Source organism: Pinus tabuliformis, chromosome 7, assembly GCF_031772625.1.
Source record: "Pinus tabuliformis cultivar Carrire ecotype Pingquan chromosome 7, CPIR1, whole genome shotgun sequence".
Taxonomy (NCBI): Eukaryota; Viridiplantae; Streptophyta; class Pinopsida; order Pinales; family Pinaceae; genus Pinus; species Pinus tabuliformis.
In genome coordinates, this window is record NC_142293.1 from 1,324,769,689 (window position 1) to 1,324,787,824 (window position 18,136).

An 18,136-nucleotide genomic window follows, 5' to 3' on the forward strand; every position below is an offset into this window, starting at 1 on the left:
ATCACAAAATCTTTCAATTAATGTGATCACTGAGATTTTGCCTAAATCCCTTGCCCCAACCAAGGCTTGGCTACGAGTCATAACTGGCTTTAATTTTTAGGTTCAAATCTTTGAAAATGGTGACTTCGGGCCTGGATGGATAAGAAAATTCTATATGCTTTAATTCAATTTCACCTTTGATTTTATCATTAGTTTGTGCATCTTCGTCATGTGGTTCAATTTTTGTTCCATGGTCAAGAACTGCAAAAATAGAACTCAATGCTTCTTCACCTTTGATGAATTCCGGTGCAAGGCTTAGTGTTTCAGCAAGAGAATTTGTTGTGATTACAATAATTACAAGGACTTTGATCACTTTGCAGCAGGGTTGGAATTTCAAAACAGACATACCCGTTAAATTTGACGGTTCTCGCACTTTCCCTTTGATAGTTTTCACACCTCCCCACCAGTATTCATAGTTTTAAAAAAAGAACTTGACAGTTTTGCAATTTCCTTACCTGTATTTGACGGGCAATTTGGCGGTCAATTTGCAGAACTCTGAGATTCCATTTTGAACTAATCTTGCACCATACCACAGTATTAAGCCTTGAGATCCATATAATAAGAGCTGTGAGATTCCAAATAGAAAGCGAGTTAACTGGCCACGTTTCAGGCTTTGGGTTTGAGGTAATTTCCGCTCTTGGTCAAAGAGATTGAGGATTTTGTCCTCTGCATTGAAGGCAGCTACAATTCGCATTTAATCCACTGTCACCTTGTTACCATTTTCATTTATTACGCATGCAATAGCTTTCTAAAAGATTCTTCCTCTGTCTTGGCAATCATTTCCATTTTTTGTCCTAACCTAATTAGGAACATTTAGGAATCATTTGCAGTGCAATCATTTTTTCTTGTTACACAGGAGAAGGCAGAGATAACAATAGACGAAATACAAAATAATAAGTCAGTACTCTCAATTTGAATGAACAGTGGAAATTGACATTTGCATTCAAGCTGGTTAAGATGGAATCCCTAACGTTGATTCTATCTAGGCCTGCATGTCATGTCAGATCGATTGGCACCGGTATCAAATCTCTTCTGCCCTTCGCTCCTACGCCTACATTTGGAAAAATGAAATTGAAGCCCATTCAGAATCAACCGTGCCCATGTTTTCCAAAGCGAGATGTGACTGGAGCCACCAGTCCCTTCACAACAATGGCTGATGATCCTCTCCCTTCTCCTGCTTCTTCATCAGGTACCATTTTATTCAATTTGGAATTTCATTCTAAGATTTGAATGCTTTTTCTAACTGACTACATTAATGGATAGTGACAATTTGGTCAGTTCATGTGAAATTCTTGGAGATGTCGAACCATGGTAACTTGATACCACTGTACCACTGTATATTTTCGGATCACCTGACACCAGTGCTTGCTTATCGATGCATGGTGAGCCAACAGGATCGATAGGCCCCCAGTTTCTTATTCGAATCTGTAGAGCAAGGCCAGAAGAGCATCAATGTGGTAACAATTTTTACATTTGCATTTTCATTGACATTTTTTAGTATTATTCTTTCAGTGTTTCAACATCGAGTTCATATTTATATTAATCAAAAAAGAAAATCCTGCAATTATATTTTCGAAGTTTACATGTATATCCCAACTGCAAAAACAATATAGAAAAAGCTAATATTAAAATTTTAGAATCCTTTTGACAGTTAACAGAATTAATTTTTATGTGTGATTTTCAGAATATTTTAAAAAAATTTACTTTAATGATTATTGATTTGGTTGCTCTATGCTTTCATCCTCATACTCTCACCATCCCGTGGATTAATTATGCTTTGGTCCTCATACTCTCAGCATCCCGTGGATTAATTACGCCGTAAGGCGTTTCCCTATGGGAGAAACTCCCTAGCTGCCCACCTGTCCTCACTGTGCACCATTCGATGTCTTGTTAGACGATTGAATTACACTACTCAGTTGATTTGAAATACACCCACATCTGGCGATTGTGACCGGCTAGAAACTTGTGAAGACCATCGACGGTTGTAACTGCCTCTGGATTCATCTTGCCCAGCGGTTATAACTGGTTATGGATTCATCTTGCGCAGTGGTTATAACTGGTTATGGATTCATCTTGCACAACGGTGTTATGGATTCATCTTTCCCAATGATGATATAGTAGCAGCAAAGAAGCGAATCTGTTGTAAATTACAGTAACGAAAGAACGAGCGTCGTTCATGTCTCTACTCTTCAGGGATATATATGTATATATCTCTTTGTTGTCTTTTCTTGTGAATGCCCTCAGGTATATATCTGTATACACTATATATCTCTTTGTTGTCTTTTCTTGTGAATTCCCCCAATGAAGAAATGGCCCCTGGTAAATAGGCTGAAAGAAAAATTAAAATTACTAAGGAATCTGACCGGAGAGTTGGTTTGATTCAAGTAACCTCAAGCAATACTGAGGAATCTGACCAGAGAGATGGTTCGATTCAAGTAACGTCAAGCTTCCAATCTCACAATGAAGAGATCTTGATAGATGTTCCAGCTTAGATCTAACCCATATATTATGAGATTTTTTGTCAAGCTTTCACCACTCCAAAGAAATGGTCATGCTCAGTTTATTTCTGGCCAGGTATAGTTCACTGAATTGTCTGCAATTATGCTTCTTGTGAGTGCATTTACACTCAAATTTAATTTCGCAACCGTCAGAAGGTGACCAATTTAATTTCGCAATCGTCAGAAGGTGACCAACAATAGCTGATATGCTTCCTTTGAACGACTTTCCGCTGAGATTTGAAACCTCCAAATTAATTAAATTTCCTATTTCTAGAGGAAGCATTTCAATGAGATTATTTAGGCTCATATCCAGCTTTCCAAGTTTTCTCAACACTCTTATTTTGGGAAGAATCGCGCCGTAGAGATTATTGTCTGCAAGAAGGAGATTAGTAATCCAATGTGCAGAACTTAGAGATGTTATTTAGTATGAAGGTTGTGAAGAGGTTGTTCTGCAACCGGACGCATTGTAGTGAGACGCCTTCTTGTAGAAGGTGGGTGATGTTCCCCTCGAGCGATTGCCACTGTATTACCCCTAAGGAATGGATCCATTCAATCCGATGGAATACGATTCGAGATACTCTGCGAGAAGGCATAGGACTAGCGGTTGTTATTGCAGAAAAACAACATTGTCATATTGGGAACATGGCCAAGTCCAGTAGGCAGCCGACCTTCGAATTTTTTACTGGTGAGAAACAACACCAACGCCAATGACAACGCCAAATTGTGTTTTAAATTTGATTGACAGACTTTGTCTTGTGTTTTAAATTTGATTGACGGACTTTGTCATGTACTTGGATGTGGTTGTGTGCTTGCAAATTAAAATTGAGAAAGACACAGTCATAGTCATTGGCTACCCAATCCCTTCTGCCACATATGATCGTGTCTTGATTGGATCTAATTGCGTCTCTCAACGAACCTGTCAACAATTTCATGTTTCTTGAAGCGCAGACTTGGTCACTAAAACGAAATATTTTCATTTTGCCATTTTTGTCAGCGTTTTTAGTTGGAATCTTGTCGCATGTTCAATGTTTTTAAATGGTTCAAATCAACAATCTTAAATTATGGTTTTTAATTAAATATTATGGTTTTTATATTGAAAATTTGAATATGTTTTTTGGTTGGTAACATAATTTTTAAGATGACTAACAAGCTTCGTATTGAGTACTGGTTATTTTAAGTATCTAAATCGTCATTTTTTTCTTTTTATATAATATTTTTTAATTATTTAAAATTTAAGTAAGTTTTAAAAAAATATTGTAATTATAAATTTTTAAATATGTAAAATTTAATGGAAAATTTAAAACTTGTCTTTTTAAATTGTTGAATATGTAAAAATTTAAATATGATTTTTTTGAGTTGAAAATTTAAATTTAAATATGAATTTTATATAAAAGTAAATTTATTTTTTGTATTTAAAAATTAATATTTTTATTGATTATAACAGTTATATTTATTAATTAGTGTAGTTGTATAAATGTAATGGTTATTAAAGATGAAGACAATGAAAGAGGTGGTACACTAAGGGGATGAAAAGTATGATAAAATTTTACTTCCATTTGCTATGTCACTCTTTCCTACCCTCCCGATTTTATGGCATAAAAATATACTCAAATGTATATTATATTCTTTTTAATTATTTCAAACATTATAAAATTAATAAAAAATATTATTATTACCTTTATATTATTATTATCTGTTTTTCACCTTCTCAATTCTATCACATTATTTATTACCTCTCTTTCACCTTCTCAATTCTATCACATTATTCAAAAATGTCTTCGTCATTGAATTAAAGAATTAAATAGGATTAATATAAATTAAATAGAATTATAGTATTTTCAAGCTTAAGAAAAATACCAGTTTTTCATTTTGTAGTTTTTCAACATTTTTATTCTGAATACAAACTCTCCGTGAGCTAATTACCTAAACTACAATTATTTTTCATTTTGTAGTTTTTCAACATTTTTATTTTGAATACAAACTCTCGTTGAGCATTTAGTTTTCCATTTGATGCCCATACCAAATACCAAATACAGTTTTCACCATTTTTAATTTACTGAAAAATGGTAAGCCTAATTAGTGTTGGATTCTTTTGGATTCTTTCATTGGATTCTTTTTGTACTCCTGAAATGACGTGATTGAATTCATTTAATGAAATAGATTGAATTCATTTAATGAAATAGATGGAATTATTTCCATCATCTTCTATGGGTTTTCTTTTCATAGATGGAATTATTTCCATCATCTTCTATGGGTTTTCTTTTCTACTCCAGAAATGACCATCAAATTCATTTATGAAATAGATGGAATTATTTTTCTTTTCTACTCCAAAAATGACCATCAAATTCATTTAATGAAATAGTTGCGATTATTTTTCAACCACCTTCTAAAGCTTCTAGGTTTTGCACAAATTCAATAGTGCTTGGCAACATTGAAAGCAATTGGTTGACCTAAAACCCTTGGTGGCTGGGTTTCCTTTTGGAAGTTCTTTGTAGACATTTGAAGTCTATTGTAGAGTTTCGCAGAGGGCTTTTTTCTTATGTGTGGATTTAGAAGAAAATCTCCTTATAAGAAATGAAATTTATGGCCACTTCGGGATATTCTTATTCTAGGTGATGATGATGATATTGAACCCCAACTAACACTGAAAAAAAATGGCATTCAAAGAGCCAGAAAAAGAACAAGCACATGTATCCCTTGTTCTAGCCAATGAAGCAGATTGCATTGAGAAAATTTTGTCCCGTCTCCAACCAAGGAGGCAGACTTGAAAGACCAAGAAGATTGTGAATTTGATGGGGTATTAGGGTCTCCTGCAAAAGGAGAAACCTTTGATGTTCAAGATTGTCCTTGAGCACCCCTTAACTATAATCTTAAGTTGGACAAGACTGTAAAGAATCAAACTCACATAAAAGAGAAAATGCATCTCCTTACTCTAGGATGGAGATTTGAGTTCAATTCTGGGTGTCATGATGTTCATTATATCTCCTGGTCAGAATTACTATTCTCTTTTACAAGCATGTTCGGCATGGAAGAAGCAACAAAAGATTCATAGAGTAATAGATGGAAATCATGACGGTGATGTGGAGGGGCTAACAATTCAAGAAAATGCTTTTGGGGGTGTTTCTTCATTTCCTCCTCTGTAGAAAAGTTGAGCATGGGCTGCAAGAAACATGTCTTCAAATTTTGTATGTCCAAAGAATTCAAGGAGAGTCTATAGTTCTAGGGAAGTAGTAAAACATGAAAACAACAATAATGAAATTGTTGTGGATGCTTTGAAACTGACACAAGACTAAAGCAACGGGTATTTAGGAGACAGAAGATGCATAGCTATGTCAATAAGAGGAAATTAAATTTCTGAGGTTTATTGGGCTCAAAGACTTCACTAATTTGTCTGGGACCTTCATTTTGCATGGTTTGGATGAATTGTTTGGTCCAAAGCTTGTGGTAATGATTATAATATATTGTTGTTGCAAAATGTGTGGAATTTGATCATTCACCTTTATTATACGCACAACTACGCTAGGGTATCTATTGCCTGTATGTGAACAAGGGAGTTTATTATCCTTCCTTTCTTCTTGTAATGTGAATCTACAACATATAGGAGGTTGTTTAGAGTATTTATGGTTGCTAACTAGAGTTTTGCCCTGTTTTATTGAATTATGTCTACAATTCTTGTTACTTTGCAATTTTAAGGGAGACCTGCAATTTTAAGGGAGACTCGCTAGCTCAAGATTTTCTATATAATTATACATGAATTGAATTGGATGTGAGGATTGAAGTTTTTAGACCATTTTTTGTTTGATTATATGAGAAATTGCTTTGAGAAACATTGCCCGAGATAGGAAGTTGTGGTGTATAACATGAGCTATTTTGGCTTACACGTTAGGGGTTGTGGTGGAGAACATGAGTTGTATTTGGCTTATAAGTTGTGGTGTATAACCTGAGCTATTTTGGCTTACACGATAGGGGTTGTGGTGGAGAACATGAGTTGTATTTGGCTTATGTGCTGCATCAGAGGGGTTTCTATTATGTCAAAATTGTCTGTCAAAATTGTCCGGGACTTGCTCCTAGCTTCATCCCTTTTGAAATATGCCACTTTGGTTGAATTTTATATTGTTAATGTTAAAAACTCGGTGGAATTCACAGACCCTTCTGTGGATCTGATTCCTCATTACATCTTAAAATAAACATCGACACAAGAAAACCATCACATTCAATCAAGGATCCATACCTACATTCACCAACAATCCATTTCCAAATTTTCAGGCTAGTCAATTTCCTAAAAGGGCATAAAACAAAACTAAAGTTGCAAGTACAATGTTGAAATTGCTAAGCATTCCCTCAATTGACATATTACAACCCAAATCAATAGGATAGTGAAAGAGGAGTTCACTTTACTTTTAACACCATGTTATTTCTCTCACTGGAATTGTAACATATCACATCTCTCTTCATCTATGCTCTTTCTCCATATGTTATTGCCTTACGGCGTTCCTTTGCAACATTTGGTGCAATTGCTAGTTATGCAGCTAGGCATTATTATGCGGATAGACATTATATTTTGAGGTTTTTGTTAGTGACACTGTTGAGATTAGTCGTTCTGTTAACAGGTGTCACGAATCTCAACAGTGCCCTGTACCAGACCTCGCTTTCAGGATGATGCCAGTGCCTTTGAATGCCTCGTTAAAGTGCGTCTTCAAAAGCATGGCCTGAAAACGCTCCTTCCCTCCCTGTTGCTTATAAGCCTGGTCTCGATCACTACTAGAGTTCACCCACCGGTTAGGCTTCTAGCCATTCACGGTATAAGATCCTCTCCCTTCCCAGGTCCACTTCCTAGCTTGTCGGGCGAGTAAGCCCTACGCTTCGATCAGTTTGCTGCTGTAGTTGTGGGGACCTGGCTCTTCCCCTTCCGAGAGGAAGCCACTTCCCACCTGTCAGTCATTTTGCAGAGAGTATGAAACACCGCTTGACATTCTTACTACTGAAAGCACAGAAAAACTTGTGAGATTTCACAATGACACAGCAAAGGCTTCCAACTCTTAATGCACACGCGATAGGAAAGGAACTTTAAATAACAGCTATGTCCAAAATATTCACGCGTTTTCGAAATTTCTTCCCTCTTTCGTTGCGAATTGGAATCCAGCTATTGCTCTGATCAACCTTAAACGTAAAGGCGCTCACGCGGTGGCAAGTGGAGGTGTGCATACTTTGAGAGTCCAAGGAAAGCTCACAGTCCCTTCTTCTTCACAAAGTTATTCTAAATGTCCATTTATTCTTTTCTCTCACCTATGCGAAATTCTGTAAAACGAAACAAAGGCATAATTAGTCGGAAAATTTGAAGGTTCCACTATGTCTGCTTTGCGGAAAGATTCAGACATCTTATCATTTCTGCGACACAGTTGCAGTCAACCGAACCCCCCAGAAAATAATTGAGATTATTCACACAGAATACTAAAGGATGAGGGAGAATACCTTGGCTTAGTGCATATACAGTACGAAAGGAGCTTTAAACAACAACTATGATTAAAATATCAAGTGTTTCGAAATTTCTTACCAGTTTCGTGATGACTTCGAATCTGGCTAGTCCACTCACCCACTCTCACCTGGTTACCATTTTCAGCCACAGTTCGCATTTAATCCACTGTCACCTTGTTACCATTTTCATTGATTATGCATGCAATAGCTGTCTGAAAGATTCTTCCTCTGTCTTGGCGATCATTTCCATTTTTTGTCCTAACCTAAAATTAGGAACATTTAGGAATCATTTGCAGTGCAATCATTTTTTCTTGTTACACAGGAGAAGGCGGAGATAACAACAGACGAAAGACAAAACGATAAGGCAGTACTCTCAATTTGAATGAACAGTGGAAATTGACATTTGCATTCAAGCTGGTTAAGATGGAATCCCTAATGCTGATTCTATCTGGGCCTGCATGTCATGTCAGACCGATTGGCACTGGTATCAAATCTCTTCTGCCCTTCACTCCTACGCCTACATTTGGGAAAATGAAATTGAAGCCCATTCAGAATCAACCGTGCCCATGTTTTCCAAAGCGAGATGTGACTGGAGCCACCAGTCCCTTCACAACAACGGCCGATGATCCTCTCCCTTCTCCTGCTTCTTCATCAGGTACCATTTTATTCAATTTGGAATTTCATCCTGAGATTTGAATGCTTTTTCTAAATGATTACATTAATGGATAGTGACAATTTGGTCAGTTCATGTGAAATTCTTGGAGATGTCGAACCATGGTAACTTGATACCACTGTACCGCTGTATATTTTCGGATCACCTGACACCAGTGCTTGCTTATCGATGCATGGTGAGCCAACAGGATCGAGAGGCCCCCAGTTTCTTATTCGAATCTGTAGAGCAAGGCCAGAAGAGCATCAATGTGGTAACAATTTTTACATTTGCATTTTCATTGACATTTTTTAAGTATTATTCTTTCAGTGTTTCAACATCGAGTTTATATTTATATTAATTGAAAAAGAAAATCCTACAATTATAGTTTAGAAGTTTACATATATATCCCAACTGCAAAAACAATATAGAAAAAGCTAATATTAAAATTTGACAGTTAACAGAATCAATTTTTATGTGTGATTTTCAGAATATTTTAAAAAAATTTAATTTAATAATTATTGATTTGGCTGCTCTATGCTTTCGTCCTCATACTCTCAGCATCCGTGGTTTAATTATGCTTTGGCCCTCATACTCTCAGCATCCCGTGGATTAATTATGGCGCTAGGCATTATATTATGAGGTTATTGTTGGTGACACTGTTGAGATTCGTCGACCTGAACAGGTGTCACGAATCTCAACAGTGCCCCGTACAGGACGTCGCTTTCCAGGATTATGCCAGTGTCTTTGAATGCCTCGTTAAAGTGCGTCTTCAAAAGTATGGCCTGGAAACGCTCCTTCCCTCCCTGTTGCTTATAAGCCTGGTCTCGATCACTACTAGAGTTCACCCAACGGTTAGGCTTCTGGCCATTCACGGTATAAGATCCGCTCCTCTTCCCAGGTCCACTTCCAAGCTTGTCAGGCGAGTAAGCCCTTCGCTTCGATCGGTTTGCTGCTGTAGTTGTGGGGACCTGGCTCTTACCCTTCCGAGAGGAAGCCACTTCCCACCTGTCAGTCATTTTGCTGAGAGTAGGAAACACAGCTTGACATTCTTACTACTGAAAGCAAAGAAAAACTTGTGTGATTTCACAATGACACAGCAAATGCTTCCAACTCTTATGCACACGCGATAGGAAAGGAACTTTAAATAACAGCATGTCCAAAATATTCACGCGTTTTCGAAATTTCTTCCCTCTTTCGATGCGAATTCGAATCCAGCTATTGCTCTGATCAACCTTAAAGGTAAAGGCGCTCACGCGGTGGCAAGTGGAGGTGTGCGTACTTTGAGAGTCCAAGGAAAGCTCACAGTCCCTTCTTCTTCACAAAGTTATTCTAAATGTCCATTTATTCTTTTCTCTCACCCATACGAAATTCTGTAAAACGAAACAAAGGCAAAATTAGTCGGAAAATTTGAAGGTTCCACTATTTCTGCTTTGCGGAAAGATTCAGACATCTTATCATTTCTGCGACACAGTTGCAGTCAACCGAGCCACCCAGAAAATAATTGAGATTATGCACACAGAATACTAAAGGATGAGGGAGAATACCTTGGCTTAGTGCATATACAGTACGAAAGGAGCTTTAAACAACAACTATGATCAAAATATCAAGTGTTTCGAAATTTCTTACCAGTTTCGTGATGACTTCGAATCTGGCTAGTCCACTCACCGACGTAAAATGTAAAGGCGTTCAAGCGGGGTATAAGTGGAATTGCGCGTCAAACAAAGAAAATATAACAAATTCGCACTCCCTTCCTCGTCATGAGTTCCGGATGCACATTTATTCTCCTCTCGGTTGTAAGAATTTATGCGAAACGAAACGAAGCCAACATTAGTGGAAAGGTTTGCAGATCCCATCGTATCCGCTTTCCAAAAAGATTCAGACCTCATATCATTTTTGCAAGACATTTACAGTCAACCTCGTCATATTTTCCAAGTAAAATTAACAAAGATCTTTCCAGGATGCATTTAACAGACAATTTATTTTGCCGTGAGAACGAATTTAATCGGTGACCAGACTCCTTGAAAGATCCATTGCGCAGCTGATTTGCTTTGTCGTGAGAACGAATTTAATCGGTAACCGCGGACTCCTTAAAAGATCTTTCCAGAATGCATTTAACAGACAATCTATTTTGCCGTGAGAACGAATTTAATCGGTGACCAGACTCCTTGAAAGATCCATTGCGCAGCTGATTTGCTTTGTCGTGAGAACGAATTTAATCGGTAACCGCGGACTCCTTAAAAGATTCATTGAGTTTTGTCTGGTAAACGTCCGAAGTCCTGTTTGAATCTCAGAGTGATCCCCTCAATATTCAGACCAGAGGCAAACGCAGCATTCGCAGGGTGTAAGCTTCTTTCTTGACTTTAGGAAACCTTTCAACACGCTTGGCAACTTCTCCCATTAGATTCACCTGATCCTTTTACACTGGTCTACCTTTCTTTTTAGTATTTTATCGATCAGCGATAATTCCTGGTAAAATTATTGTATTCTAAAGGAACAAAGTCAGATGATGGTGCTTAACTTGCAGTGCGGGGCACGACTGAGGTATAATTCGAGATTGGAGATCGAGAGCTACGACTGCTATGGGAATGACCTGAAGGCTATGACTGGAGCTCCCTGGAAGGAACGATCCGCAGTCAACGACAGCTATGTGCATGCAGTGAATGAATGGCTTCGTCCAGTAGTTACAAGTGAGCTTGTCTCCTTATTGATTATAAAATCACACTAGGGTAGGCTAGGCACTAACATAAAATGCAATCACATATTTTGACATGCCAAATATGTAAGTTAGTGAGTGCGAAACCATTGCAGGGGTCACGGAAATTATTTCCTGTTATATATATTTTTTATGCGTAGAAAAGGAGAACAGGAACAGAATATATATATATATATATGTATGAGAGAGTGTTTCGACTATTTCTCGAATGTGTTTAGGTTTATTTAAGAGTTTGTTTTTTTGAAATGATATTTTAAGGACTATCAGATTAAAAATAGTTTATGAGAATATCAGTTTTTTGTTTTTAGCTTTTTGTAATTTAATCTTTTTCCGATTCAAATTGTTTGATCATGAGCTGGGCCAACTTTTTAGCGATCTCCTGGCTAAAAAGACAATGCCAAGAAACTGATGCTAACATGTTCTTATAATTTTCTCTGATGTCTTTAAATGTATCACATTCCAAAATGAAATGTTTTTCGATTCCACAGCCCAGACATGAAAAATGTACACGCTCGTTCTTGCCAAGTTTCTTTAGGCCTTTTCTACCGACCTGTTTCACACCGAAGTTGATGTGAGTTGGTCTTTAATTGAGCAATAAGACTCTTTTCCCTCCACGAAACGCTAGCTCCAATGAACTCTTTTTGTTGTAGATCACACAGAGGGTTGAATTCCTCAATGTAATATTTCTTCTTTTTACCCAACTCTTTTCCCCATACCTTTTTACGAAACTTCTCCATAACAAAATCCTTTAGCTCCTTGCTATTTGTGGGAGAGGCATTGAGGTAGATATTCCATTTTTGCATCCATGACAGTGTAGTTTTGTTTCATCCATGTTTTCTTTCTTTCACTCATGCCTTCATTAAAGATAACATTAGGTCATCTACCTACTCTCATTTGCTCAATTCTTTTTAGATATCTTATGAGTCACACCATAGCAATTGCTTCAATGGGAGTTGCTCATGTTCCACTCAACATTATCTCATAAGGTACTGAACTTTTTATTTTGAACTTGCTCATGATCAAGCGTTTTTGGATTTTCTCAATTTGTTTCCATTTTGAGAAAGGAGTGCTGCTAGCTCACAATTCACACCCATATAGCATCACTAAACAAACTAGGAGTCCAAAAAGCACTTTAATCACTTTCCAATCCCATAACTCTGCTTCTCTACATCTGTTTTGAAGAACATAAATGTTTTCCACCCTCTCAAAATTCTCTTCTTTCTGCAATCCTCCCAATTGAGTTTGTTGTTGAAATCAATCCCAAGGTACTTGTACTCATTTACTTCTTCAAAAATGTTGTCTTCAAAGAAGAAAGTATGATGGCTCTGCTTCCTTTTATTAGAAAAATCATTATTTTGGTCTTGCTAGTATTGATTGTCATCCCCACTGCTCTACAAAAATGCTCAAGGGCATATAAGTGCATTTGCAATCCATGGGCCGATTTAGAAATCAATACAATATCATCAGCATATAAAAGAAGCTTTATCACAAACTCCCCAACCGAACACCATCTCCACCTTGCAGATTTAACCACTCTTCCAATTTATCAATATATAAACCAAAAAGAGTAAGGGATAGAGGGCAACCTTGCTTGACTCCAATGTCACTTCTAAAGCTTTCTGAAATACTTGATGAGGTTCTAATTTTGACTTTCACTTCTTCATAAAGTTTATGGACAGCGGCTCTATAATGCACAGGAATTTCAAGTTATTCTGTTCTACGCCATAACTGATCCCTAGGGACTATGTCAAATGCTTTTTTGAAGTCAACAAAGCAGCAAAATACTTCTTCTTTGTCTTCCCAAACCTTTTCAACAATGTGTCTCAATGTGATGCCATGATCCACTGTAGAATGTTTCGACCTAAAACCCACTTGTCCTCTTGCCCTCTTTTCTTTTACTTATGCCCACTTACTAATTTTTTCTTCTACCATGCTACCGAAAACCTTTGCAAACAAATGATTGATCATAATTGTTCTATAGTTGGATGGATTATTAATGTCTCCACTTTTAAAAGGGGTAATGCTAGGCTAGTTGTCCAGTCTCTCGGGAATCTTTGTTGAATGATGTTGTTGAATATTTCCATGATGTGCAGTGCAAGAGCGTTCCTTCCCCATTTTAGATACTCTGCTTGAAGTTCAACCAAGTCCTTTGACTTTCCTGTTTCAGCGTCTTAATTCCATTCTCCACCTTCTGTAATGTGAAGAGATTTGAATTTGTGTTGATCCTAGGGGGGACTCCGCCTCAGATTCTTTCTCATAGAATTGCCTTGCATATTCAAATCATTGATTTGATGTAATATTATTTTCAATTTGCTTCTTCCTTGGTTGCAGTACCTGTTATCACCCCAAGAAACTCTCCTAGGTTGTAACTCGGAGATGCTCAGGAACATTACAAACTCAACTTAATGTTGGAAATGGATGAATGGAAGGAATGATGCTTGTTCAAGCCAGATAACCACTTCTACTTTGCTTGACTCCAGACATGCGTGAACACCCCCAGACTACAAGGCTTTAGACCACCAGTTACTCACAGTTTAATGATTGGGTGGATATGGAGAATACTGACCACACCAGCAAATGCACAAGACCATGTGATGGACGACTGCAACCAGTTAAGAGGTCTGCAAATCTAATTCCCTAGTGCATAGACAGGATGACAGCTCTCTGTCACTAAGTGAAAAGAAACTTGATTAACACATTCACTAATACATGCAATATTATCACACAGAGGTAGGATGACAGCTCCTCCAATGCTACACATCAAGAGTTCAGGAAAAATTCATATCAAGCACAACCTAGCACAGAATAGAAATGGAAAGTAAGCAATTAACAACAAAAGAAGCTTGTATTAGCTGAAAATGAAGACAAGACACTACAAGTATCAAAGTAGTTACAGTCTCCAGAAGTTGAACCTTACATCAAAAAAACAACCATCAACCCTGATTACATCTGTTTTTTGGGTATATATAGAGTTTCATTACAAAGATGTTCTGCTATGCTAGGCATGGAGGGGTCATAATTGACCACCAACCGCTTTAACTATCTGTTGGAGTCTCTGGTGTAATTTGCCTGCTTCAGTGAACGAATTTGATCTTCTCGGGTGCTCTGTTGTCCTTCTCAGGTAGGTGGAGTGTCGCATGGATGAAATTCCATAACTGTTAAATGCGTTTATCTACTCGAGGCTTGTCCTTTTCCTTCTCGGCCATCTTTCCTGTTGAATGCGATTGTTGAGGAGCTACTGCGTCGAGTACTGGATGCAGGCCACCTTCGTCCTTTGGGCACATGGGACAGTTTGAGGACGTGAATAGTCGGGTCGAATGGAGAGGGAAAATCGGCCATTGGATTGGGTGGATCGACGGCAGGGATTGGTTTGCAGAGGGTATCGGGAGGTATGGGAGCAAAATGAACGCATGCCGTTGGATCTCGGGCGAACAGATCTAACGGTCGCCGGGCGTCGAAGATGTGCGGAGGTTATCGGGCGAGAAGAGCAGTTTCGACGATGGGTGGTATTGCTCACACCACCGTTGGAGGTTAGGCGATAATCGTACAACGGCGTGCGATCCCACTCAATGCATGACGCGTGGCGGCAGGGAACAGGCGAAAACCACCTTTTATCGTGGGTTATCGCGCGTTCATTTCACGGGTGCGGGGGAAGCGATCGTCGTCCGATCACGGTGGGGATGATCAGACGGCGGGTATTAATTGTGTGGGTCGATTCGATTGATGTGACGGGAGGCATTGGATTAGCAGGGAAAGTGAATGGCCACGGTTTAAAGGTGAGGAAGGGTCACGGGAGCGCAAAGTCACATGAACGGGGTCACATGATGGTTAGAGCTCCACGCTCGTGGGGCCTAAGGAACAAGGGCTTATACATAATTTTAGAGGCAAAACGGAGGCCATGGGGTTATGAGAGGGCAAGCGGAGTGAAGGAGAAAGATGAAGATGACCGATGTGATTCCTTTTATGAAAGTAAACAACACGGCCAAGCCAGCACTTGACCCTCAAAATGTCAAGGTATGTAGCAGGACTAACACTGGCTCCTTCTGGGGATGAGATCCTCCCTGTGAGGTCTTAAGAACTTGTAGATCAATGCCTTTCCTGTAAAAACCAATTAGCAAAATTTCCTAGTGTTCCATTGGGCATGGAGTTTAATTGAGCTTACACTAAAAACTGATTAAATAGCATATTTACAACCTTAAAACTAGAAGACCTTAAGCAACATAATTTTCAGAAAACACCCATTGACTGGGCCATCAAAAACTGTCTCCCCTTCCATGCTTTGCAGTATGAAAGTATTGTTCCCTTGGATCTGAGAAATGATAAAAGGCCCTGTCCAAAAAGCATCAAACTTCCCATGGTTGCCTTTCTTCTCTTTCAGTGCATCCCACTTCAGAACCAAGTCTCCAACTTGAAAATTATCTGTTTTGGCCCTTCTGTCAAAAGTCTCCTTGATCATCTTCTGATGTGCTGCAGACTTTTCAACCATTTGTTCTCTAATTTGGTGTACCTCTACTAAATCAGTGATCCTTTTTGCCATATCTTCTTCCTCATTCTGCTATTCTTGTAGGAACTTTGCCACAGAGAGAGTTAACTGAATTGGAAACACCGCCTCAGTGCCATATGCCAACTTGAAAGGAGAACTCCCTGTGGATTTCTTGGTGGTTACTTTGTCAGCCCACATTGCATATTTGAGCTTAGAATCCTTCTTCTTTTTGTTGTCTTCCAACAGCTTTTTAATTATCCTTATCAAGCTTTTGTTGGAAGATTCTGCTAGACCATTACCTTGAGGGTAATATGAGGTGGAATGAACCAGCTTAATGCCCATTGAATCACACATGTCCACTAATTCTTTTGCCATGAAGGCTGATGCATTATCTGTGATTATTTTATGTGGACAACCAAATCTGGTTAAGATATTCTCTGTCAAGAACTTCATGACCACATGATGATCAGCCTTTCTGGTATGGATTGCTTCAATCCATTTAGTGAAATAATCAGTGGCTACTAAAATCCATCTGTGTTGGCCACTCGAATGTGGATTGATTTCTCCAATGAAATCCAAGCCCCACTACTGAAAAGGGCCATTTGCATGTATTGGTTTCAAGGGCAGGGACTTCAATTGTTGTTTTCCTTCAAATCTTTGGCACCTGTCACATGATTTAATAAATGAGAAGACATTAGAAAATAAAGTGGGCCAATAGTACCCAGCTCTGAGAATCTTGTGGGCTGTAGTTTTCCAATAATGATGCCCTCCACATATGCTGGAATGAAATTGCTGCATGACTTCAATGGATTGTTATGTCTAGACACCTTAGCAGAATTCCAGAGGGATCCCTCCAGTAGAGCAGATTTTCATGAATGCAATATTTCGCTGCCCTGAGCTTAATAGTTCTGGCTTGGCTTGCACTAAATCTTGGAGGAATTTCTAGCTTCATCAAGAATTGAGCTATCGCATGGTACCAATCACAAGAAGCTAGATTTTCTGCTAATGATTGTTCTTTCCCTGGTTCAGCTACTTCCTCTTCTTCTATTTGACCATTTTATGCATCTGTGCTTATGAGATTTATGTCCAGCGTTCTGCAATTTTCTTCAGCCAATAACTTGGCAAGGCCCTGACCTCTAACCAGCTTAGTGGGCTTTAATTCTATATTAAATTCAATAAGCATTTCAATCCATTTAGCCCTTCTTCCATCAGCATCGGGTTGCGTTAGGACATCCTTTATTGAAGCAGAGGGCACATATGCAATTATCTTGGAATGCAGAATGTAAACTCTGAAAGCTTTCAAAGACTTTATAAGAGCATATGCCTGTTTTTCAATGATATCATACCTCAGCTCAACATCCCTTAATGTTTTGCTGAAGAATGCCACTCGATGTTCTGAGCCTTCTTCATCTGCTTGCAATAAAACTGCTGCAAGGGTGTCTTCAGAGGCAAATGAAAATATATGGAACTCCTTGCTGTAATCTGGACTGCTTAACGTAGGAGCTTCCATAATATCTTTCTTAATGAACTCAAAGGATTTTCTTGCTGAATTAGTCCACTTGATCTCTGACCCCTTTTTCAACATGGAGGTAATATGCTTCACAAGTTCTACAAAATTTATTTTGCCTAGAAAGGACTGGATATCCTTCTTTGATCTCGGAACAGACAAGGTCTGTATTGCTTTTACTCTTTCTAGGTCAATTATGACACCTGCAGCAGAAACAACATGTCCTAACAGCTTACCCTCTTCTAAAGAAAACTATGATTTTTTAGGATTGACTGAAATTCCAAACCTTCTGCACTTCAGGAACACTTTCTTTAAATGTTGTGAATGGTTTTGATGGCTGCTGGAGTACATTGTTATATCATCTATGTAGATAAGGACGAACTTATCCTTCTCTCCCACAAATGCTATATCCATAGCTCTCTGAAAGGTGGCTCCAGCATTCATCAATCCAAAAGAAATCTTAGAATACATAAAAGTGCCCCAAGGAGTGGTGAATGCAGTCTTCTCTTCGTCATCTAGATGTACAGCAACCTGGTTATAGCCTGAAAATCCATCCAGGAAAGACATCACTTTGGCCCCTGAGACCTTCTGCAGCAAATGCTCCATCTTGGGCAGAGGATAGTTGTCTTTCTTGGAGAATTTGTTTAAATTTCTGAAATCAATGCAGAGTCTGATTTCTCCACTCTTCTTCCTCACCACGACCAAATTTGCTACCCATTTTGAATATCTGAGAGGGACTATGATTTTGGCAGCCGGTAACTTTTTTATT

The 18,136-nt window shown here is 38.4% G+C and overlaps 1 protein-coding gene across 1 annotated transcript in view; it reads left to right on the top strand.

Moving 5' to 3' along the window:
* The first annotated feature begins 8,399 nt into the window (after nucleotides 1–8,399).
* LOC149252460 (anthranilate synthase alpha subunit 1, chloroplastic-like) overlaps nucleotides 8,400–18,136 on the top strand; it is a 504,560-nt gene continuing 494,823 nt past the window's right edge. Inside the window, exons 1-2 of the mRNA XM_089459700.1 lie at nucleotides 8,400–8,667; nucleotides 8,757–8,935. Of these exons, the coding sequence (XP_089315826.1) occupies nucleotides 8,436–8,667; nucleotides 8,757–8,935 (411 nt within the window). The 5' untranslated portion in view covers nucleotides 8,400–8,435. The remainder of the gene's footprint in view (nucleotides 8,668–8,756; nucleotides 8,936–18,136) is intronic.